Here is a 25,700-nt window from a genome sequence, read left to right as displayed (position 1 = left end):
CAAGATATAAACACCTCCCACCAGGCCTCACCTCTAGCACTGGGGATTACAATTCAACATGAGATTTGGGCAGGGACAAATATCCAGACTCTATCAGAAATGATCCAGGATAGAGCAGCAGCATGGAAATTAAGAGACATATAGCAAATGCCACCGTGCTTAAGCATTGTTGGCAACCACAAAAGTAGAAGTGACCTCAATAGAATCATCAGGGCAGAAAATAAACGGAAATGAGCTAAAGATTAAATGTGAGGCAGGGAAATTACAGCAATAATAATGTAGAAGTTTGGTCATGAAAAGTGGCATTAATAATTTAGGACATATAAGATGAAAGGAAATGAGTATGTTTGTTTCTCTTAACATGTAAACTACTTGAATACAGGCACAGAAATGAGCAAATTGGGGACGAGTTGTTTAAGAGATAGCAAGAGGAGAACTAACTGGTGGATTAAGATCCCTGAGGAGACAGGAAGAGCTGTGTTTCAGAACACAGATGGATGTATCAGTCTCTGGCAGGCAAGAAGTGGAACACCTCTTTGTCACTACCAGGCAGACAGGAAGGATGAATGGATGAAAATACAGATAAACTATGTGGACAGAATGGCAGAGTAGATAAAGGAGTTTGTACTTAATCGTTTCTGTCTTCTCTGTGAAATAGTAAACAAGGTCATCTGCTGCAGATGGAGGGCCGTGTGCCACAGAGAGTGGTGAACAAGGGAAGAACTTTAGGGAAAGCACTGGGAATGACTTCAGTGCTTACGGAGAGTGTTGAACATTGGGAATCACTTCTCCTCTTCTGCCACTTGATGCTATGTGAAATTGTATAGGGTGTGTGTATTTATGTGCATGCTCACGTGCATAATCATGGGTCTACAAATTACCTCGGAATTCTTGTTCATTTAAAATAGATATTGCTGCACTTAAACAGCTATATTTTATCTGCAATATTGTCCCGGGGTAACTGATCTTTGTAATAAAGACTCTGAGTTACTTCAGAATTTATCAATTTATCATATTTAGACTGAATTTTATATATTCAAATTACTCAAAAACTGTAATTTACTTTGAGTATATACACACATACACACACAGAGAGAGAGAAGGAGAGGGAGAGAGGGTGGGCAAAGAGGACTCAGAGTTGATCAGAATGTTTACTTAACCAGAAATTCTCACTTCTTGGCCAGTTCATAGCATTTACAGGAATTTATTCAGTGTTGTGAGATATCACTTTGCTGTTTAATTTACATGTTACACAGGCTATTTTCTGTGCTTCCTACCTTAGTGGTACATCTTAACCACCCTGGTGTTGAAGCGACGTCCTAAGATTGGTCAGGCTCATGGTCAGGGCAGCCATGTGTGGAGCCCAGTGGGGCTGGGGCAGGATGCTGAAGCCATCCACAGGGTTCTCCTTGGGTCTTATGTTGATGGCTTTCTGTTGTTGTTTTGATTTTAATGTTATATTTTCATATATTCAGACTAATGCTGTCTTTTTCCCTTCCTTCAACAGGAAGCAGCTCTTGAAGCTCACCTTGTCCCTGTCTTGCACTCTCTCTGGCCTTGGATTTTGATGGATGATTCATTGATGCAAATTTCTCTGCAGCTCCTTTGTGTCTATACTGCAAATTTTCCAAATGGTAATAGGATCCAATACTGCCTTTCAATAATATACCAAAATACTAGTTTTATAAATGTTGTTAAGGTGGACTGGAAAAACTAATACATATTTTGAAGTATTTCTCTGAATTATTGAGGATATGATGGGCAAAGGCAAGCTTTCTTGTAGGTATTATGAGAGCAGACAGATATTTTAGTGTGTTTGTTGACATGAGAGAGTCATTGGCAGTGCAGGGAATAGAGAGGGAGGACTGGTCTGATTATCTGGCAATGGGAAATTGAGTTTAGTAGGAAAATTGAGAGGATAAAAATTATGATGTAAGACCTCAAAAGCCACGTGAAGGTTAGAACTTCTCATAGATTCTAGAGCAGGAGACTGGCATGTTGAAAGTTAGTTCTCATAACAGTTGGTCTGGTGATACTTGATATCACTAGGGCTCCTCTTTCGCTCATGCACTTGATAGACATTTTATCAAGAGCCTGTGGTGGGCCATGCATTGTGAGTTCTGGTGAGAGTGATCTGAAATGACATAGGAGGACAGGTCATGTAGGGCCTCAGGGGCTAGAGTAGGGAGTTTGGATTTTTATGTGAGTGTAACAGGATGACCTTGACAGTTGTAAGCTGGTGAGTGGCATGATTTAATTTGTGTTTAAGAAGGATTAGGCTGGGTGCGGTGGCTCATGCCTGTAATGCCAGCACTTTGGGAGACCCAGGCAGGCGGATCACTTGAAGTCTGGAGTTTGAGACTAGCCTGGCCAACATGAGGAAACCCTGTCTCTACTAAAAACACAAAAATTAGCCAGGCGTGGTGGTGCATGCCTGTAGTTCCAGCTACTCAGGAGGCTGAAGCAGGAGAATCACTTGAACCCAGGAAGCGGAGGTTACATTGAGCCGAGATCACACCACTATACTCCAGCCTGGGCAACAGAGTGAGACTTTGTCTCACAAAGAAAAGAAAAGAAAAGAAAAGAAAAATTGCCCTGGGTGGTATGTGGAGAATGAATGATTGGGAGCAAGTCTAGAAGCAGGGAGACTTGTCATGGAGATATAATGGTGGCTTGGGCTTGAGTGGTAGCTGGAGAGATTGAGAGAAGTAGACAGATTCAGTATATAGCTCAAAGGTAGAGTCAAGGATACCTGTTGTGGGAGGTAGGAAGGAAAAAAAGGTGTCCGGGGTGAACTTCATTTGGAGAAATGAGCCTGAGTGCACAGTAGTGCCATTTACTAAAATGGGGAAGATTTAAAAGAAGCAGACTTGAAGTGAGAAAGTAGTAGGAATCAAGAGTTCTGTTTGGTCTTGTTAAGTCTAAGGTGTTGATGTTCACTCAAGTGAAAATAGTAAGCTGGAGTTGAATTCAATGGAGTGTAGAGGTAAGTTTGAAGATTTAAAATGTTGGGAATATTATTAGTTATTTATTGCTACAAAAGAAATTACTCTAAAATTTAGCATCTGCAAACATTAATCATTTCATTATGCCACGGCTTCTGTGGCTCAGGAATCTGGGAGTGGCTAATCTGGGTGGTCCTCGCTCAGAGTCTCTGCAATCATCTGAAGTCTTGACTGGGATAGAGGATCCAGTGTGACTATGGGAGCCTCAATTCCTTGCTACTTAGGGCTGTCTCAAACGACCCAGAATGAGTGGGCTGAGGGCAGAAGTTATAGTCTCTTATAATCCAGTCTCAGAAGTAACTGAACAGCACTCCTAGCTCCTGTGGGTCACACATACCAACCCTGGTACAGAGGCAGGCGCCACTGGGACCATCTTGGAGGCTGGCTACCACAGGAGTCGTTGTCATGTAGATTGTATTTAAAGCCATGTGGCTGTTTGCGATTACCCAGGGAGAATGTGTAGATGGAGAAGCAGAAACCCATGACCAAGTTCTGAGGCACATCAACATTTGGAGTTAATCAAAAGATGAGAAACCAGCAGAAAAAAAAGAGAAGGAGCAGCCAATGAGATAACAGTGCACAGTCACAGAAAGTCAGAGAAGGGCATGCTCAGTTGTGTGGAATGCTATCGAAAATTCTGCTAAAATGAGGATAGAAAAAATGGCTGTTGGACTTAGCAGTATTGATGTTCTTTTGGACCTTGAGGGTAATTTTAGTGCAGTGCCAGAACAGAAACCTACTTAGTGTGAGTTGAGGAGAGAAGATGAAGAAGTAGAGGAGACAGCTTTTCCAAAATGTTCTACTCTTAAGACGACAAAGAAATGGAGCAACAGCAAGAGACAGATGTGGAGTCAAAGGAGGAGTTTTTGCTTGTTTTTAAAGATGTATGTTTTTAAGGCATGTTTATTAACTTAAGGGATTGGGAGAATGAGGTGCAGGAAAGAGTGCAGGTAAGAGCCCAGCCTGAGTAGGTAAGAGAGGTGAGAGCTAGAGCACAGCTGACAACAGAAGCAGAGGGAAGGCTGAGAGGAAGGATGTGGATTTAGGAGGGCTGATAGACTTGATGGGAATGATGAGAAAATTCCCATTTTGAATACTTCTGCTTTCTTCATTTAGGAGAGAACACTGACCACTAAGAATGAGCAAAGACAAGGAGTAGAGATGATGTGAGAAGAGGAGAAAGTGTGAAGTAGCTGTTTTTAGAGGAAGGAAAGTAAACACGCTGGAGAAGCAAAGTAGGATTGCTGGCAGTGTTAAGTACCACTTATGGTCATAAATTTAAGAAAATAAATTAGAATTTATGGTCATAATTTATGGTCATAAATTTAAGATTTAAATTTTATTAAATTTATGGTCATAAATTTAAGATTTGACTAGCAAGTTTTTGTGCTTTCTTCTAACAACACTCAGTAGCCCAGCAACTGGGGTCTCTGAATATCAAAGGTTATACAGAGAAGGGACTGGAACTCAAAACAGTTAAGGAGCCCATCTAGTTACTGCCAGATGCTGTTGATGGTTTATTCCTTTGAATAATCTGCCAGATGCTGATGATGGTTTATTCCTTTGAATAATCTGCCAGATGCTGATGATGGCTTATTCCTTTGAATAATCTGACACCTCTGGAGCTGTCCATTTTGATACCCAACTCAGGTTGTCTCCAGTCAGCACAAAGAGATATAAACAGACCTTCAAGCTCTTGAACTTGAACTGTCATTGAAGCATATGTGTACAGGATTGTCCTTGCCTTCATTCTGTGCTGTTAACTTTCTCCATTCCTTAGGTCTGGTGGGAATGTCTCCTTTCAGTGCATTTTCCAGCTCCACTAGTATATCTTTTGTTTGTTTACTCATCTTTTATGAGTTTCTTTTACAGAATGTATTTGATTCTGATCAGTTTATACTTAAGTTGGCCTCCTCGTATGAACTTTGACAAGTCAATTATACCTTAGGTTTATGTATAATACAGTATTATTGATTTAACATTAAAATGTATTTCTAATTTTTTTTTCTCCCTCAATAAGTCTCATTCAGTTACTTAATTTCCTGAGAAACACTGAACCCTGGAAAGCCTGTAGATGCCACTTTTGGCTCCTGCCATGCTAAGCTGTATGACCTTGAACAACAAACTGGCTTTTCTGAGCTCCATATCTTTGTTGACCAAATATAGAAAATAGTATTTGTTTTGTCCGCTTTCCCAGGGATATTATGTTCCTTATTTGTATGTTATGTAAAATGAAGGCATTAGACAAGTTATCTCCCATTTCTAAAATTCTGTTCCTTTACACAGGCCTTTATTTAGATGTTTTCTTTAGCAACTATTAAAAACCCTAGTATGTTTATTTTATTCTTTTTTAAAAAATAAACCTAGTGTCTTAAAGTGCTTTAGTGAGATAATTAGGCCCTCAGTGAGGACAGTATATCTATTAGGTTGACTGTAGACACCAACATTAGCCTCCATTGCTAATTTGCAGTTCACAGGTTAATGGCCTAGTCATTTTGTTAGACAGATATGCTTTGCCACTTAGTGTCTTCAAAAACTAAACAGGGAAACTGAGAAGACATTGTGATAGGCTGTTATTTTTGAAGGTTGCAGTTCTCTTTGTTGGTCAAGTTGTGGACAACACCCTGTTCAAGCTACACATAGAGGAGCCGTGAGCAACTCTCTGATGCTGTGTATCCTAAAGTTGGCTTCCCAGATGCCACTGGAGAACACCACGGTTCAGCAGATGGTTTTTATGCTTCTTTCAAACCTGGCCTTGTCGCATGACTGTAAAGGAGTAATTCAGAAGGTACGCACTTAAACTCCCCACATATCTTAAAAGGGTACTCAGTGAAATAATCTTTCCAATCAAAAGTTTACAACTCAATTTCTAAGATTATTATGATTTTGAGGCATTTTATTTTAAAGGATTATGAAAGGGGTAAGAGGTTCACTTTGTTTAAAGCCAGTTGATAGATGACACGTGCAGAAGGACAGGAGCTAGAGTAGAGTCATACCACTTCCTTCTCATTTATCTTCTTAGCTTTCGGATTGTGTTTTATTCTCAAAGATGAGGGTTTTAGAAAGATAGCCGTCTTACATTTATTGGAAATAATAAAAGTAATATATTGGTCTTTAAACAGACCAAATTGGGCAGTAACAATTTCAGTTTAATTTCATTGACAAAATGGTTTATGAAATCACAGCCCACTTCCCCCAGTTAGACTTAACTTCCTTATGGCATGTTAAGCAATTTTATCAGTTCTCTAGGATTCCAGTTCCCAATCTAGACTTCTCATCACTGATTTTAACTTAAGGTAATTTAAAAGGGATGTAATGAGTTAAATAAATTCTAGTACACATGTGCACTTATATTCTGTATTTAGATGTGTATAAACAGAATCCCTAATTGGGAAAATCCCTTCAAATTTGAATGTAATCAGATTATATACTACTTACTAGTATTGTAATTTGAGTGTTTCCATTTCTTTTACTTGAAGGCCAAGATAAATTGCAAAAGTTGAGAGCATTTATAAGAATTGAGTCTCCTTTTCCTCTACTGTTTCTTCTCCCTGAACTCCTCAGAAGATACTTTGTTATCACCACATAAATAGAAAGTTCGGTCTTTCTAAGGAAATGGAAAGATCAATCTTACCAAGGAAAGATGTTTTCAGTGGCACGTTGGAGCCAGCCTCCTACTGACTCATGAGTGTCATCTTAAATTTGCAGAAATTTTATAAAAATTCCAGTTGATGTTACATTGTTATTTTGAAATCAGCCACAGTGGGCATATCACACCACGTAATTCAGCGAACTGTACAAATCTTGGATCTTTTCTACCCTCACCACAATCAGTTGTTTATTTACCAGCACATGGCTGGATATTTTCTTCATGTATATGTTCATGTATGTCATATATGTATATATATTTGAATATATTTTCTTCATATATGTATTCATATACATGCATCACTTCCAAAATGAGACATTCTCTTGAACTGGATATATGTGATTAGCATCCATAAGAATGAGAGATTCTGCATATGTGAGAGCAGAGCGGGGGCAGTGCTTTCCACCACTTCCTTATAGAGCATGTTGGTGGGAAGCTAAGTGGGAGCACCCAGAAGGAATGTAAGTGCCAATCTCGAGTCTGGTCTGTGACTTTGAGCTGGAGACCTATTCTCTTTCAGCTTCATTTGGGTTTAACAAAATAATCTCTAAGATATGTTCAACTCTTAATCTGTTATTCTAGTGCTATACTTAAGAATATTTTGATGAAGTGTGATCAGACTCTCTTTCCAGGGACGGATTAATCAAGTCTTTTTCCTCTGCTGTAATTAGGAAATGCCTGAGACTTCCTCTGCTGCATTAAGTAATAATGAGCCCAGACACTTAACACTTCTACTTCTTCATTACCCATCTGTAGGACATAGAAAATGCAGCAGGTGGTATTGTACAACTCAGGCTCCGAAATATCCTGCTTGTTTGTTTTTTTTTTCTACCATGGTATACATCTCTACATATTCTACCTGGTGTAGGAAATTGTCTGAAAACATCTTTAGAAGCAGCAAAAAAAAAAAAAAAGGAGTGCCCACAGCACATTTATATTTGAGAGCACTGACATCTACTTTATCACCCTTGTCAGTCCCAAATCCAGCAAGGGTTGAATCTAAAAACTGTCAATTTGGCTGAGAGTAGGTGTGAGTGACAGCAAATGCAGCTGAAAGTGGGCATGTAATTTTACAGTTTACTTATTGTGTGGGTAATGTTGATAATATTTCTGTAGCTCATTTCATTCTTAACACTCAGAGTCCTTTTGTATAAAAACGTTAAGTTTATTTTATAGATTAAAGCCAACATCTTGATTTTGGTCTAGGAAAACCTAAGAGATAAACTGGAGTAGATTTAAACAGAGAGAGAGAAGAGTTATTCTGTGCAATCATAAAAGTTAAGTGATTGCATTTCATTTCTAAAATGTCCACCTAACTGTGGTTTCCATGCTGCCATGGGCTGCAGCTTGATGCAGCACTTTTATACTTTGCATATAGATTAGTCTAAGCAATAATTTATTATCTTTCTTATAGTTAAGGGTTTGGTGGGGTTTTTTGGAAGGGGCTTTATTTGGAGGTTGAAAAGACTCTTACAGTTCAAATAATAGAGCTTTCTCATCTATAAGCATAATAGAATGACGTGTAGCCATCAGAAATTCTTACTTGTAATGATAAGTACCTGGGATAAAGTGAATGTAAGATGTATCTATAGATTTGATAAAAACAACAACAACACCTGTAGCTATAATGATTCAAAATACCCTCACTACTTCCAGAGTTGTTAACTAGTATTCAAGACTGATTTGGATTTTTGCCTTTTTTCCTTCCACAGGGTAGCTTTTAATAGCAAAATCACCAGAAGGCAGAGAGAAGAGAAAACTCAAGAGCCCTGAAATAATCTCCAAACTTAATTACCAATTCTAAATAATTAAGAGTTAACTATAGTATACTTCATCCATCATGAGGAAATAATTAGCAGGAATTAAAACTTGAGCACTATTTTGTTCTTCTTACCTTTTTCACTTATGCTTGGAAATAATATAGATGGAGTATTCAGAAGCTGTTAGAAAGAAGGAGAAATTAATGTAGGGGAAGAGTATATCAGAATGTTAGTTAATTGGTCACCAAGGGACTAGGAAAATAATGAAAAAGATGAGAAGAAAATAATATTCTCTCTATTTATCCACAGAGTAACTTCTTACAGAACTTCCTCTCTCTAGCATTGCCAAAAGGAGGAAATAAACATCTAAGTAATCTGACTATTCTTTGGTTGAAGTTACTCCTGAATATATCATCTGGAGAAGATGGGCAACAAATGATTCTGAGGCTTGATGGCTGTCTAGACTTACTAACAGAGATGAGCAAATACAAGCACAAGAGCAGCCCTTTATTGCCTCTTCTTATCTTTCATAATGTTTGCTTCAGTCCTGCTAATAAACCCAAGATCCTGGCTAATGGTAAGTATTCACACACACATACATTTATATATGTAGTTATTCATAGACTGTTCAGGTCAACACCAAATAATTTTATAAATAATTTTCTAGGCATTTATTAAGCACCCACTGTGTTCAAGGCACTGTGGAAGGCATGGGAATGAATCAGGCATGGCTTCAGCCTTCCGTGGGCTTCCAGGAGTCTCCTGAGGTTAGCAAATCATGTCATTCCAGTGCACATACTGGACACCTGGAGGAAGGGGAGCCGTGGACGAGGGCTCCCTGGCCTTACCTTCTGCTCCCTCTCCTCTCTCCTTGCTCTTCCTCTAACTCCAGCTCCCCTCTTCTGCATCTTCAAGCAAATGCTACTATGTCAATGAAGCCTCTCAGGAACCATGTGTTAATATAATAGCCCCGCACCCAGGGGGCCTTCTCTTTCCTCCTCCTCACTATTTCCTTTCCTGGTTTTATTTCCCTCCGTAGTATTATCACCATCTGATAGATTATGTGTTTCATGTATCTGTCTATTCCTAGTCTTCCCACACTAGAAGGTAAGCTCTTATGGGGTCAGGAGGTTTTTGTCTGCTTTGTTTATGTGTAGCACCTAGAATTGTGCCTGCAACTAGCGAGCACTCAATAAATATTTGATGATTGAGAGAGATCCCAAGCAGACCGGAGAGAGTTCAGGGCTTGAGATCAGATGGTGCAGTGAGCCTCGCAGAGACTTCATTCTCAGATGTAGGACAGATGGAGGCGAGGATTGGTAAGGATTCAGGAAAAAATTGAAGCAAAAAGAATCGGAAAGATCTTTTTCTGCAACCATGTGTTATCTCTGTGAGGAGTATGTGAATTTCGTGGGGAGTGAGTTTTATAAAAGACATGTGTTCTAGTGAAAAACAGAAGGTAGGCTCCAGACCCCTACACACCTGGTCTTGAATGCCAGCACCAGGGCATCACTCCAGCATCGCCTGGTGCAGCCTCGCTGGGCCCAGCTTCTTCATCTATAAAAGAAGCCCACTCTTCTTGGTTTGGTAAGAATCAGTTTATAAACACATATAAGGTGCCTAGCGCTATTTCTGGTACATGATAAATGTTTAAGATAGATTCATTCTCTTGTTTTTTCATGTTTTTCACTTAAACTTTTCTCAGAAGCATTTTTCTGTGAAATCAAGGGTTTTCTAAGTGTACGAAAATGATTCTTCTTACATTTTGTGGTGTATATAGTTGTGATTCTATTTTTCTGAAAAGCATTCTGATAATCAACTGCTAGATATGATATAGAAGGATGTTTAAAGTTCAGTTAGCTTGTAGCAGACCTAACCTTACTGTGGATTTTGCACTCTGCTTTCCGGTGGCTGCTGTGCTGATGCTGCGTTCTCTGTTGCTGCGTGATGTACATCACTGGTTTTATTTCCATCCTCTCCCACTGTAGCTGCTTCAGCCCTCACATTTGTAAAATGAGGGTGATGATAATCCCTCCTCAGGGCAATGAGAGAGCCTGTGAAGTGTTTGTGACCATTCTTGGTATATAGCAGCTACTCAGTAACATCTGTTATTGTTTATTCACCTTTCTTAGAATGATTTTTTTTTCTTTGGGGGCTACTTACTCCAGTTTATTATTGAGAGTTGGAAAAAGGTCAAGCTTTTTGAGAAGTGAAGGAGAGAAGTCTGCATTTTCCACTTCTAGACCCCTCTAGAATTATTTTTAGCATTTCTTTGTAGTCAGCAGTGCTTTTTCTCCTTCATTAGCTTAAAGCAGATGGATAAACTTTGGTGAGAAGCTTCCCCTAGCCCACAGACTAGAGATCAGTGGGCTTTTCAGGCAGGGGTAAGATAAGAGACATCAGCTGTGCAGTTTCTGTGTGGAACTATAAAGGGATGTCACAGGCTATGCCTCGCTTTCCACTTGGGGATTTATGGAGGAGGCCTTAGCAGAGTCAGCCAGCTTAAAAGTCTCCCAGGAAAGGCTGCCTCTGATCGGTAGCACCCACACATCTGGTTTAAATGGTCAGGAGTGGAGTGTGCAGTGGAGCTTGACCTTGCTGGTAAAAATAGATCTGGGGCTTGGCATGGTGGCTCACAACTGTAATCCCAGTACTTTGGGAGACCGTGGTGGGTGGATCATTTGAGGTCAAGAGTTTGAGATCAGTCTGGCCAACATGGTGAAACCCCGCCTCTACTAAAAATACAAAAATTAGCCAGGCATGGTGGTGGGCACCTTGTAGTCCCCAGCAGTAGAATTGCTTGAACTGGGGAGACGGAGGTTGCAGTGAGCCAAGATCGCACCACTGCACTCCAGCCTGGGCAACAGAGTGAGACTTCGTCTCCAAAAAAAAAAAAAAAAAGATCTGGAAAATTCCTTGTTTCTGGCAATGCCAGACTAAGTCTCCTCTGAAAACGACAATAACATGCTAGACAGGCTGTATTAAAATGCACCTCAAAATAATCAAAAAAACTGAAAAGATAGAAACTTCCAGTCCAGTTTTGATTGAAAGTCTTGCCCAGACAAGTAAGAATTATGTAGAAAATTATTTTGCCCCAAGTGCATTTGCCAAGGTTGTATGCTTGGCTTTTGTTGAGGAGTATCGAGGGGTGAGAGGACAGAAGCTGCGATTCCCCAGAGTGGGGATTCTTACTGGCTATCCTGCTTGTATTAAGCTGGACCTCCAAAGAACCATTCTCTTAATAGATGGATGAGTCAAAAATAAGTTGGTTTCCCAAACTTCATGAAGGAGACTGTAAAGAAAAGGAAAAAAAAAATGTGAGAATGGGTACTACAGACTGCTTCTGATAGGGCTCTGCACCCAAAGTTGGCCGTGAACTTGGCTTGAGGTGTCTTCGATTGATGGTGCCTGTGAGTACTTAGCAGAAAGCAAACTGCCTTGGTGATGGTTGAAAGACAAGTTCATACTGGGCCTCAGGGAACCTCTACAAATAATTTTTCAAAAGCATTAACCAGTACAAAGTTAGAGATAATCAAGCACATTAGGAGACATGGCAACATGTAGTAAGAAACAGCAGAAGAATAAAAATACCAGCTTATCTGCCCAGACTTTGAATATGGGAATTACAAAGCATGGGTTTAAAAATAACTTTAATTATACCATATTTAGATAAATAAATGACAAGCTTGAAAATTTTAGGAAATGGGAAACTGACAAGTTGAAATATTTGAAAAGAACCAAACAGAACTTCAAGAACTTTACTGTGCAGTATGATAATCAGCCACATGTAGCTATTTAAATTTAAACTAATTAAAATTATTCAGTTGTACTCACTACATGTGGCTAGTGGCTGTCTTATTAAATAGCAAGATATAAATATTTCCATTATTGTAGGAAGTTCTGTTTTACAACAGTAATCTAGAACTTCAGTGGCCAAAATTGAAAACTTAATATACATGTCTGACAGCAAGTTAGGTATAGCAGAGAACTTAGGAATTAGAAGATAGATTAGAAAAATATTATCCAGAATGCAGCAGAGAAAGCTAAAAAGATGAGAAAGGATTAAAAGAATCAAAGGTAAGTGACACAGCAGATATATCAAGACAGTCTTTGTGTTTAATGAAGTGTCCTAGGAGAATGGGAGAGGAAATATTTGAAGAAATGATGGGTAAAAACTTTAAGAACTTTTCTAAGACATTAATGTCACCATAACTGACAACTCACTGTAATTACCAAACTGACATCCCTAAACTTATACTTAAACCAATTGTATTAAGAAGGTAATATTCAATTATTATATTAAGGTACTATTCAATTATTATATTAAGAAGGTAATATTCAGTTCAAATATTCAAAAATACTTTCTCATTATTTACATTTTACTACTGTATATTCACTTTAGGTTATTTAAATGTTTATATGAGAGTTCAGACCTACTTGTTAAACTCAAAATTGTTTTATTGCTTTGTTATATGCATGTTTCACAATAACATTTGTTTTGTTAAAAAAGTCGATCCACTTGCATTATCAGAGGGGCCCACCACATTAATTCACACACACACACACACACACACAGACACACACACACACACATATGTATATATACATACACACACAGTACTTTATTAAAAATGCTTTAAGGGATAGCTGGTTGAAGGAGTTATAGACTTACTTAGATCAGAGGAGTTATATATTCTGAGTGTTTGAGACATTTAAAAACATCACTTGATGCTACTCAGATGGAACATAAGGAAGTCACCCTCCCATTTAATAAGGGGACATTTGATGTGCCCTAATGAGTAGCACTTGCAGCCATAACCTCACGTGATAAATTGCGTCTGCAAGCTATGTACATGGCTTGGTTCTGGGTAGGTTATGATAGACGACAACCAAAGGGCATCAGATAGTGCAGATGAGGTGTTCAGGGAGTCGGCTGCAGCGTGCCTGAAACATCACTGCACCTGCCTTTCACATTGTCCTGATGCACATTTCCAGTTCACTTTAGGGAGCAGCTTTTTTTGTTTTGTTTTTGTTAAATATTTAAAATCCCTTAAAATAAAAAAATTGAATTATATAGACAAAATTTTTGTTTATTCTATTCTGGAATCTTTCACACAACGAATATTTATTGAGCTCCTAAAATACACTAGCATTGTGGTTGGTCTAATACCAGTGAGTAGACACTGCCATCTAACTAATACCAGTGAGCAGACGTTGCCCTGTAACTAATACCAGTGAGCAGACACTGCCTTCTAACCAGTACCAGTGAGCAGACGCTGCCCTGTAACCAATACCAGTGAGCAGACGCTGCCCTGTAACCAATACCAGTGAGCAGACGCTGCCCTGTAACCAATACCAGTGAGCAGACGCTGCCCTGTAACCAATACCAGTGAGCAGACGCTGCCCTGTAACCAATACCAGTGAGCAGACGCTGCCCTGTAACCAATACCAGTGAGCAGACGCTGCCCTGTAACCAATACCAGTGAGCAGACGCTGCCCTGTAACCAATACCAGTGAGCAGACGCTGCCCTCTATCTAACACCACTGAGCAGACGCTGCCCTGTAACCAATACCAGTGAGCAGACGCTGCCCTGTAACCAATACCAGTGAGCAGACGCTGCCCTCTAACCAATACCAGTGAGCAGACGCTGCCCTCTAACCAATACCAGTGAGCAGATGCTGCCCTCTAACCAATACCAGTGAGCAGACGCTGCCCTCTATCTAACACCAGTGAGCAGACGCTGCCCTGTAACCAATACCAGTGAGCAGACGCTGCCCTGTAACCAATACCAGTGAGCAGACGCTGCCCTCTATCTAACACCAGTGAGCAGACGCTGCCCTGTAACCAATACCAGTGAGCAGACGCTGCCCTCTCACCAATACCAGTGAGCAGACACTGCCCTCTAACCAATACCAGTGAGCAGACGCTGCCCTCTATCTAACACCAGTGAGCAGACGCTGCCCTGTAACCAATACCAGTGAGCAGACGCTGCCCTCTAACCAATACCAGTGAGCAGATGCTGCCCTCTAACCAATACCAGTGAGCAGACGCTGCCCTCTAACCAATACCAGTGAGCAGACGCTGCCCTTTATCTAACACCAGTGAGCAGACGCTGCCCTGTAACCAATACCAGTGAGCAGACGCTGCCCTCTAACCAATACCAGTGAGCAGACGCTGCCCTCTAACCAATACCAGTGAGCAGACGCTGCCCTCTAACCAATACCAGTGAGCAGACGCTGCCCTCTAACCAATACCAGGAGCAGACGCTGCCCTCTATCTAACACCAGTGAGCAGACGCTGCCCTCTAACCAATACCAGTGAGCAGACACTACCTTCTAACCAGTACCAGTGAGCAGACACTGCCCTGTAACTAATACCAGTAAGCAGATGCTGCCCTCTAACCAGTACCAGTGAACAGACACTGTGCTGTAACTAATACCAGTGAGCAGATGCTGCCCTGTAACCAATACCAGTGAGCAGACGCTGCCCTCTAACCAATACCAGTGAGCAGACGCTGCCCTCTATCTAACACCAGTGAGCAGACGCTGCCCTGTAACCAATACCAGTGAGCAGACGCTGCCCTGTAACCAATACCAGTGAGCAGACGCTGCCCTGTAACCAATACCAGTGAGCAGACGCTGCCTTCTAACCAATACCAGGAGCAGACGCTGCCCTCTAACCAATACCAGTGAGCAGACGCTGCCCTCTATCTAACACCGGTGAGCAGACGCTGCCCTGTAACCAATACCAGTGAGCAGACGCTGCCCTCTAACCAATACCAGTGAGCAGACACTGCCCTCTAACCAGTACCAGTGAGCAGATGCTACACTCACAGACGCTGCCTTGAACCTTTTCCTATTTTAGTACCCTTTATTTCTTTATCTTGCCTGATTGCCCTGGCCAGAAGTTCCAATACTGTGTTGAATAGGAGTGGTAAGAAATGGCATCCTTGTCTTGTGCCAGTTTTCAAAGGGAATGTTTCCAGCTTTTGCCCATTCAGTGTGATATTGGCTGTGGGTTTGTCATAAATAGCTCTTATTATTTTGAGATATGTTGCATCAATACCTAGTTTATTGAGAGTTTTTAGCATGAAGGGGTGTTGAATTTTTTTGAAGGCCTTTCTGCGTCTGTTGAGATAATCATGTGGTTTTTGTCATTGGCTCTGTTTTTGTGATAGATTACTTTTATTGATTTGTGTATGTTGAACCAGCCTTGCATCCCAGGGATGAAACCGACTTGATCTTGGTGAATAAGCTTTTTGACGTGCTGCTGGATTCAGTTTGCCAGTATTTTATTGAGGATTTTTGCATCAATGTTCATCGGGGATATTGGCCTGAAATTTTCTTTTTGTGTGTGTGTCTCTGCCAGGTTTTTGTATCAGGATGATGCTGGCCTCATAAAATGAGTTAGAGAGGATTCCCTCTTTTTCTATTGATTGGAATAGTTTCAGAAGGAATGGTACCAGCTCCACTTTGTATGCCTGGTAGAATTCGGCTGTGAATTCATCTGGTCCTGGGCTTTTTTTGGTTGGTAGGCTATTAATTACTGCCTCAATTTCAGAACTTGTTATTGATCTATTCAGGGATTCGACTTCTTCCTAGTTTAGTCTTGGGAGGGTGTATGTGTCCAGGAATTCATCCATTTCTTCTAGATTTTCTAGTTTATTTGCATAGAGGTGTTTATAATATTCTCTGATGGTAGTTTGGATTTCTGTGGGATCAGTGCTGATCTCCCCTTTATGATTTTTTATTGTGTCTATTTGATTCTTCTCTCTTTTCTTCTTTATTAGTCAGGCTAGTGGTCTATCTATTTTGTTAATCTTTTCCAAAAACCAGCTCCTGGATTCATTGATTTTTTGAAGGGTTTTTCGTGTCTCTCTCTCCTTCAGTTCTGCTCTGATCTTAGTTATTTCTTGTCTTCTGTAAGCTTTTGAATTTGTTTGCTGTTGCTTCTCTAGTTCTTTTAATTGTGATGTTAGGGTGTTGATTTTAGATCTTTCCCCCTTTCACCTGTGAGCATTTTGTGCTATAAATTTCCCTCTAAACACTGCTTTAGCTGTGTCCCAGAGATTCTGGTATATTGTGTCTTTGCTCTCTTTGGTTTCAAAGAACTAATTTATTTCTGCCTTAATTGTGTTATTTACTCAGTAGTCATTCAGGAGCAAGTTGTTCAGTTTCCGTGTAGTTGTGTGGTTTTGAGTGAGTTTCTTAGTCCTGAGTTCTAATTTGATTGCACTGTGCTGTGAGAGACTGTTTGTTATGATTTCAGGTCTTTGGCATTTGCTGAGGAGTGTTTTACTTCCAAGTATGTGGTCAGTTTTAGAATAAGTGCGATGTGGTGCTGAGAAGAATGTATACTCTGTTGATTTGGGGTGGAGTGTTCTGTAGATATCTATTAGGTCCACTTGGCTCAGAGTTGAGTTCAAGTCCTGAATATCCTTGTTAATTTTCTGTCTTGTTGATGTGTCTAATATTGACAGTGGGGTGTTGAAGTCTCCCATGATTATTGTGTGCGAGTCTAAGTCTCTTTGTAGGTCTCTAAGAACTTGCTTTATGAATCTGGGTGCTCCTGTATTGGGTGCATATATATTTAGGATAGTTAGTTCTACTTGTTGCATTGATCCCTTTACCATTATGTAATGCCCTTCTTTTTCTTTTTTGATGTTTGTTGTCTTATAGTCTTTTTTATCAGAGGCTAAGATTGCCACCTCTGCTTTTTTTTTCCCCCTGCTTGCCATTTGCTTAGTAAATCTTCCTCCATCCCTTTATTTTGAGCCTATGTGTGTCTTTGCACATGAGATGGGTCTCCTGAATACAGCACACCGATGGGTCTTGACGCTTCATCCAATTTGCCAGTCTGTGTCTTTTAATTGTGGCATTTAGCCCGTTTACATTTAAGGTTAATATTGTTACATGTGAATTTGATCCTGTCATTATGATGCTAGCTGGTTGTTTTGCCCATTAGTTGATGCAGTTTCTTCATAGTGTCAATGTTCTTTACAATTTGATATGTTTTTGCAGTGTCTGGTACCGTTTTTTCCTTTCCATATTTAGTGCTTCCTTCAGGAGCTCTTGTAAGGTAGGGCTGCTGGTGACAAAATCTCTCAGCATTTGCTTTTCTGTAAAGGATTTTATTTATTTTTCACTTATGAAGCTTAGTATGGCTGGATATGAATTTTTGGGTTGAAAATTATTTTCTTGGGCCACGCGCGGTGGCTCTCACCTGTAATCCCAGCCTTTTGGGAGGCCAAGGTGGGCGGACCATGAGATCCAGAGTCTGAGACCAGCCTGGCCCATATGGTGAAACCCCGTCTCTAATAAAAATACAAAAGAATTAGCCAGGTGTGGTGGTGCCCACCTGTCGTCCCAGCTACTCAGGAGGCTGAGACAGAAGAATTGCTTAAACCTGGTAGGCGGAGGTTGCAGTGAGCCGAGATCTCACCACTGCACTCCAAACCTGGGAGACAGAGCAAGACTCCATCCCCCTCCCCCACAAAAAAAGAAAAGGTAAATTCTTTAAGAATGTTGAATATTGGCCCCCAGTCTCTTTTGGCTTATAGGATTTCTGCAGAGAGATCTGCTGTTAGCCTGATGGGCTTCCCTTGGTGGGTAACCCGACCTTTCTCTCTGGCTGCCCTTAACATTTTTTTCCTTCATTTCAACCTTGGTGAATCTGATGATTATGTGTCTTGGGGTTGCTCTTCTCGAGGAGTATCTTTGTGGTGTTCTCTGTATTTCCTGAATTTGAATGTTGGCCTGTCTTGCTAGGTTGGGGAAGTTCTCTTGCATTTAATATCCTGAAGAGTATTTTCCAACTTGGTTCCATTTTTCCCCATCACTCTCAGGTACACCAATCAAACATAGGTTTCTTCTTTTCACATAGTCCCATATTTCTTGGATGCTTTGTTCATTCCTTTTCTTTTTTTTTTTTCTCTAATCTTGTCTTCACGCTTTATTTCATTAAGTTGATCTTCAATCTCTGACATCCTTTCTTCTGCTTGATCGATTTCGCTATTGATACTTGTGTATGCTTCACGAAGTTCTCATGCTATGTTTTTCAGCTCCCATCAGGTCATTTATGTTCTTCTTTAAACTGGTTATTCTAGTTAGCATTTCCTGTAACCTTTTATCAAGGTTCTTAGCTTCCTTGCATTGGGTTAGAATGCTTCTTTAGCTCGGAGGAGTTTGTTATTACCCACCTTCTGAAGCCTGCTTCTGTCACTTCGTCAAACTCATTCTCCATCCAATTTTGTTCCCTTGCTGGTGAGGAGTTGTGATCCTTTGGAAGAGAAGAGTTATTCTGGTTTTGGGAATTTTCATCCTTTTTGCACTGGGTTTTCCTCATTTTCGTGGATTTATCTACCTTTGGTTTTTGATGTTGGTGACCATCGGATGGGGTTTTTGTGTGGATGTCCTTTTGGTTGATGTTGATGCTATTCCTTTCTGTTTGTTAGTTTTCTTCCTAACGGGCCTCTCTGCTGCAGGTCTTTGGGAGTTGGCTGGAGGTCCACTCCTGCCCCTGTTTGCCTGGGTATCACCAGCAGAGGCTACAGAAGAGCAAAGATTGCTGCCTGCTCCTTCCTCTGGAAGCTTCATCCCAGAGGGCACCCCCCAGATGCCAGCTAGAGCTCTCCTGTATGATGTGTCTGTCGACACCTGTTGGGAGGTGTCTCCCAGTCAGGAGGCACGAGCGTCAGGGACCCACTTGAGGAGGCAGTCTGTCCGTTAGCAGAGCTCGAGCACTGTGCTGGGAGGTCCACTGCTCTCTTCAGAGACAGCAGGCAGGAACATTTAAGTCTGCTGAAGCTGCGCCCACAGCCGCCCTTTCCCCCAGGTGCTCTGTCCCAGGGAGATGGGAGTTTTATCTATAAGCCCCTGACTGGGGCTGCTGCCTTTCTTTCAGAGATGGCCTGCCCAGAGAGGAGGAATCTAGAGAGGCAGTTTGGGTACAACATCTTTGCTGAGCTGTGGTGGGCTCTGCCCAGTTTGAACTTCCCAGTGGCTTCGTTTGCACTGTGAAGGGAAACAGGCTACTTAAGCCTCATTAATGGTGGACACCCCTCTCCCCACCAAGCTCAAGCATCCCAGGTCAACTTCAGACTGCTGTGCAGGCAGTGAGAATTTTAAGCCAGTGGATCTTAGTTTGCTGGGCTCCATGGGTATGGGATCTGTTGAGCTAGGCCACTTGGCACCCTGGCTTCAGCCCCCTTTCCAGGGGACTGAACAACTCTGTCTCACTGGCATTCCAGGCACTACTGAGGTATGAAAAATCTCCGGCAGCTGGCTCGGTGACTGCCCAAATGGCCGCCCAGCTTTGTGCTTGAAACCCTGGGCCCTGGTGGTGTAGGCACCCAAGGGAATCTCCTGGTCTGTGGGTTGCAAAGACCATGGGAAAAGCGTAGTATCTGGGCCGGAATGCACCGTTCCTCAGGGCACAGTTTCTCAGAGCTTCCCTTGGCTAAGGGAGGGAGCTCCCCCACCCCTTGTGATTCCTGGGTGAGGCGACACCCCACCCTGCTTTGGCTCGCCCTCCATGGGCTGCACCCGTTGTTTAACCAGCCCCAGTGAGATGAGCTGGGTACCTCAGTTGGAAATGCAGAAATCACCCGCCTTCTGCATTGATCTCACTGGAAGCTGCAGACCGGAGCTTCCTATTGAGCCATCTTGCCAGCCACCCTAGTCATTTTTAAAAAACGTCAACCAGTGTGATATTTGATGATCGTTTTTGTATACTAGCTCATGCTACTGATGTGTTTGTATGATAGTCTTTATAATTTATCATGAAAGCAGATCTGTTTTTCTGCCTGCCAGAATGTTAGCTGTAATTGAGTAACTCATTAATGTAACTAATTTTATACTTATTTTTGCACACTTGTGGTCTTTAAATGAATGTGCCTTTTCTTGAATTCTGGCCAAAAAATGAAGCAGCTTCAGTGTCTTTGACCCTTCTATGCCTGACATGAAAACAATGTTTTGAGGTTGTCCTCCCATATACCACATGGCATAAAAGATTGGTTTTGCCATAGTCTAGTGATACCAACTTTATGTATGCATTCTAACGGGAAAAGAGGGGGGTGTCTGACTAGTCCAAGATAAGAATACAATGCAGTGTCTGGGACTGAACTTTTAAAAAATATATGTTCATTTTTAGAAAAAGTCATTACTGTGCTTGCTGCCTGTCTGGAAAGTGAGAATCAAAATGCTCAGAGGATTGGAGCAGCTGCCCTTTGGGCTCTGATTTACAATTATCAGAAGGTCAGTTTTAAAAATCATTGTTACACCTGGGGAGCAAACAACAAGGTATAACCCAGGTATAAACTCTTAGGATACATCCAAAGGTGTCAAGAGTTATAGCAAAAGGAAAAAGACAAAATCAAAGACCCACGTTCCCTTTGCTGATTCATACAATTAGTAAACCATCAGTTGAAATCTTTGTATTTAATCATTTCAACAGAATGTCTCAGTTTAGAAGAGAATCTCTGAACTGACTTTTTCCTCTTAATTTAAATTGATTTACTTTATTATTGCAATTTTAGCATAGATTGTTTCTTCTAAAAGACGTATCAAGGGAAAACACATCTTAAAGTAAAACCGAGTAACAAAAGTTTTATCCAATTGTACAGTTCCCCTTTATCTAGCTCAGTTCTTGTACGACTGCAGCCCAAAGCCTGCTCTGAGAAAAGGGCAGGCAACGTGGAGATTTGTGTTCTACTCTTTCTCTGGCCTTTGGACTTCCACTTTATTGCAGACATGTCGTTCCCAAGAGAAATACCCATAAGTATCTAGTGATTAAGTAGTAGCCAAGTGACAGTGTTAGGATAGACAGCCATCCTAGAATGGTGTTCTCTCAGCTGACTGTCTCTGCCGGGGCTAGTTTTCTCCCTGCTGGCCAGAGTCACGTACACAAGGACAAGAGGGTGTTGTTTTCTTTCTCACCTGGGTATCCCCAGAGCTTAGCACAGGATTTGGCACTTTGTAGTCACTCTGTAAATATTTGTTGACCAACTGCTAATATTTGGTATATGTGATCAGAAATCTGAGGTTCGAGGGAATATGAAAAACTGAAACCAAGGATGACTCGTTTAAAATAGCAAATTGAGATTAGGGGAGAAGGAGTAAAAGAGAAGGGAAGAAAGAAAATGGGAATAGAGAAAGAATCAAGTTAGATAAGAGGATATGGGCAAGACTTCAGAATGTGCAAGGGGATTGGCTCAATAGGATGTATTATGCTAGGATGGAACTCTCTAGTTATATTATTATATTTCATAATATTCTGTTTAATACTGTAGTTAGCAATGGGCAGAATTGGTGTTTTGCTATCATGATCCATAACACATGGCAAGAAACCTAATTAATGGATTGTTCTAGGCAAAAACAGCTTTGAAAAGCCCATCAGTAAAAAGAAGAGTGGATGAAGCATACTCCTTAGCAAAGAAAAGTAAGTTGCAATAAGAAAGAGATTATGGTTAAACTCAGAAGCTATTAAGTGGATTTTCTGATTAATGAGATATTTGGACAGGCCACAGCAAAATGACATTGTAAAATGTGCCAATATTCAGTATGTGCTTTAATTATATCATTTTTTAAAATAATAAAATAGATAGATGAAGGTTTAAGATGTGATTGCTTCTAAAAATGCATCTGTGATCTTCGTCTTATTTTTGTACTAAATTTTCTTTGTCGACAGTGACCACTGTGTTGAAGTATGTTCTTAGTGGTAAGAACTGGCCCAATTAGAATTAACTGTGAGCAGAAAACCTGGATCTAACATCAGGGAGCTGGAGGACAGTCTTCCAAGAATTGATCCTGTTACCCTTATATCCACGTTTCCCTGTGATGTGGTCACAATACTAGAGACGGTTTTCTTTTCAAAGCACATTATTCATTTTTAGTGACACCAAATTTCAGTGAGCGTTATTCTCTGAACATTTTTTATGCTAAAACACTGAATTGTGTCTTTCCTGTACTGTAATATATCTGTTGGTTATTTGTGTTTTTATAGTCTGATTTTTTTTTTAAGCAGGGGAGGTTTTAGTTTGTTTTAGCTGCGACCATGAATTTCTGGAGCTAGTGAAGTTAAAGTTTATGCTTTAGGAAGGATGGTACATAAAAAAAGATTAATGGCGTTCATTTGGAATTATAGTTAATGGTATCCATTATGGGGGGTACTTTTTAAAAAATACTCTGGGTAAGCTGTTAATTTAAAAAAATATTAATTTTGTAACTTGTTTATTTTTTTAAAAATGCAAAATATTCTGGAATGCTATTACATCAAGAACTTAGAGCTTTAAATTATATATAAATCCTGTTCATATGTATTTGTTTATGTGTGTGCCTCTTAAGTATAGTACCAAGTTTCATAAACTAGTATTTCTGTACTCTTATTTTTCTATCTCAGCTTTCCCAAACTCAGAAGCAAACCCTCTAAATGCCTATTATTTGAAATGTCTTGAAAACCTCGTGCAGCTCCTTAATTCTTCCTGAGTGCCATGGGATGCTACACCTTGAAGCTGACAGTCATCAACAGGGGAGCTAAAGTTGAAGCCAGCTGTGTGTAGCAGCTGTTACCTGAAGACATGCTACCTCTCTACAAAGTGTTGATCCCCTTCTTTCCCATGAGAGAGAGAACTGGTGATACTCCAACACCGTCCAGTTGTGGCAGCTCTCCAGAAGTAATAGCAGCTGACAACTTTCTGTGCCTTTTCCTTTCTGTTGAAAAGGCATAGAAAGTTCTGGGAACATAAACATTTTTACCCTTTTCTATGCCATTTATTTTGTAAAAATCCTATTTAACAGTTATTTAATAAAACAATATTTTTAGAAACTAAAAATTGACTAATAATTGCTGCTTACAGACTTTTATCAGTCTCATGAATATTAATTTTAGGAGTTGAAATAAGACATTGTGTCCTGGTTGTTTCTCTCTTTTTTTAAATTTTAACTGATGTAAAATTTGGCTCTGTCAGTGCAAATCCTTATTTTCAAAACTTTCTGTTATCCAGAGCATCCACACTGGAAAAGGGCTATGTAGAAGTAAGTGTGCATTATTTGTAAAGGGCTGTGTGGAAGTAAATGTACATGATTTGTAAGTAGCTTTCTTAGGCAAGTTTTAGTGATGTTATCTTCTTTCTAGATGACTCTTAAATCATTACATTTATAATCTTCACCATTGTCTTCTGCAAGGCTGTGTAATAAAGAAGAAAGAAATAGAGTTGGGGCTGTATAAGCCTGGGTTCAAATTTAGCTCAGCCCAAAACATCATGAAGAATAGAGTAAGACTGAAAAATGCAGAAGATGGCCGGGCTTGGTGGCTCATGCTTACACTTTCAGCTCTTTGGGAGACCGAGGTAGGTGGATCACTTGAGGCCAGGAGTTTGAGACCAGCTTGGGCAACATGGTGAAATCCCATCTCTCCTAAAAATACAAAAATTAGCCATTCCTGGTCTTGAGCGTCTATAATCTCAGCTACTCCAGTGGCTGAGGCACGAGAATCTCTTGAACCTGGGAGGCAGGGAGGTTGCAGTGAGCTGAGATCATGCCACTGCATTCCAGCGTGGGTGACAAAGCAAGACTCTGTCTCAAAAAAAAAAAAAAAAAAAAAAAAAAAATGCAGGAGGAACAAGCTCTATACTCTATTACATAATCTTACTTAACCTGTAGTTTTGAATTCCGCACTTAAACCAAAATCAAGTACTAATCACTTTCAGCAACTTTCCCAACACTTTTGAAAGTGAGAAAATTGTGTGTAAGAGAAATAAAAGGTGAAGTATTAATATATATATGTTTGTATATACATATATGTCATATACATGTATACATATATATTCATTTAGGATAATGTTTTCAGAAAAACTGAAAGAAAAATATCATTTTAAGTGCTGTTAAATTGCTAACAGCAATAAAATAAGCAATGATGTTATTTAAGCTGGAAGTATGACAAAATTTATGTTAAATACAGAAATAGTAACAGTTAAGTTTGTAATGTCTGAGAATTAATTGATTCGAGATCTGAAAAATAAATCTAGGAAGCTCAGAAGTTTCTGAGCTGCCCAAGTTAATGTGTAGCGGAAAACTCGTCAATTCTGAGAGCAGGAATCTTGGGAATTATTTTTCCCTTTTCTCCCGGTATCTTATATTTTTTGCCATTTTTCTGGAATTCTCTAATCAGCCCTCACTGATAAATAAATGAAATGAATTTCTAACTCCCTTCATAACTCCTTTATAACTCCTCCTTCTATGTCCCAGCTATTATTCTCGGAACTTTTATCATTTAATCTATCTTTTTCTAAAATACTACTAATGTCTTTGTGTTCCAGGTGAATAAGCAGAGGCGCAGAGTGGTTAAGTAATGTGCTCATTGACTGTGGCTGGTTATCAGTGAAGTGGAGGTTGGAACCCAGGATAACTGCGAAGAAGTTTGCTTTTCTTTATAAACCACTTTTCTTTATAAACCATTTATTCTGCCCCTCTACCACCCCCACTGAAATATCTCTTTTTGTGTTTGAATCTTATAGATAAACACCATTTTTCAACAAAAATTTGTTCTCCTCAGGGAAATTATATTACGGTTCATTGATTGACTGATTGACATATCAGAGTAGGCACTACCTCATCTTCTTGGAACCAGGAAGAATTGTTGTAACTGATCATTTTCCCTAGCAGTTCACAGTAGTACCAGAGGGCGATTTGTAGCCTAGTAGTCAGAACCACCCAGAAATGTTACCTGCCAAAGCCCAGGAGGACTGCAGACCTTGGAGAAAGGAGAGGGGCCATGGCTTTAGGGGAACTTGCGTTTGCCTCTCTTGGTGTCCAGGAATGTGAAGCTTGGGTGCACGCTGTGGTCCAGATCCTGGGGGACAGTCCTTGCAACTGGGTCTCCTGGGATTGTGCACCGTCAGCCAGTGGGGAAGACGTTTCAGCAGGAGCCTTGAGGTGACTGGCCCACTGCTGTAGCAGCTGCCCTGCCTCTCCCTTGCGGACCAGCATCAGAATCCTCAGGTGTGTGCACTGAAATGCAGATTCCTGGGCTCAATGAGGCAGACTTGTGTCCAGGAGAATTTTTAGCAAGCTCTCCAGGTTCTGCTCACCACAGTTTGAGAACCACTGATTAATCCCCATGATTACAGAAAACTGCCTAGAACACGAAAATTATTTCATATCACTTAACTGCTGCCTGATGAAATCAGGACTTGAATCTGGGTCTCTTGAATGTGAACCAAGTATTTTTTCTTTCACACCTGCCCAAGTTTAAGCAAGGATCCAGGAAATAGGTGCAGGGGACTAGTT

At 40.5% G+C, this 25,700-nt stretch overlaps 1 protein-coding gene across 4 annotated transcripts in view; it reads left to right on the top strand.

Moving 5' to 3' along the window:
• RTTN (rotatin) overlaps nucleotides 1-23,245 on the top strand; it is a 202,514-nt gene extending 179,269 nt beyond the window's left edge. For 3 of the 4 annotated variants that reach the window (XM_034944011.3, XM_063597359.1, XM_063597361.1), the window contains 6 exons: nucleotides 1,508-1,634; nucleotides 5,591-5,793; nucleotides 8,724-8,991; nucleotides 20,566-20,669; nucleotides 21,783-21,852; nucleotides 22,813-23,245. In XM_034944011.3, coding sequence (XP_034799902.1) covers nucleotides 1,508-1,634; nucleotides 5,591-5,793; nucleotides 8,724-8,991; nucleotides 20,566-20,669; nucleotides 21,783-21,852; nucleotides 22,813-22,898 — 858 coding nt within the window. In that variant the 3' untranslated portion in view covers nucleotides 22,899-23,245. Of the gene's footprint in view, nucleotides 1-1,507; nucleotides 1,635-5,590; nucleotides 5,794-8,723; nucleotides 8,992-18,898; nucleotides 20,543-20,565; nucleotides 20,670-21,782; nucleotides 21,853-22,812 lie in introns of those variants that run through there. The other variant, XM_063597360.1, reaches the window with a different exon arrangement.
• The last annotated feature ends 2,455 nt before the right edge of the window (nucleotides 23,246-25,700 follow it).

This window comes from Pan paniscus, chromosome 17, assembly GCF_029289425.2.
Source record: "Pan paniscus chromosome 17, NHGRI_mPanPan1-v2.0_pri, whole genome shotgun sequence".
NCBI classification, from domain to species: Eukaryota; Metazoa; Chordata; class Mammalia; order Primates; family Hominidae; genus Pan; species Pan paniscus.
Note: the sequence above shows the minus strand (reverse complement) of the source record. Positions and strands in the feature narration are given on the sequence as shown.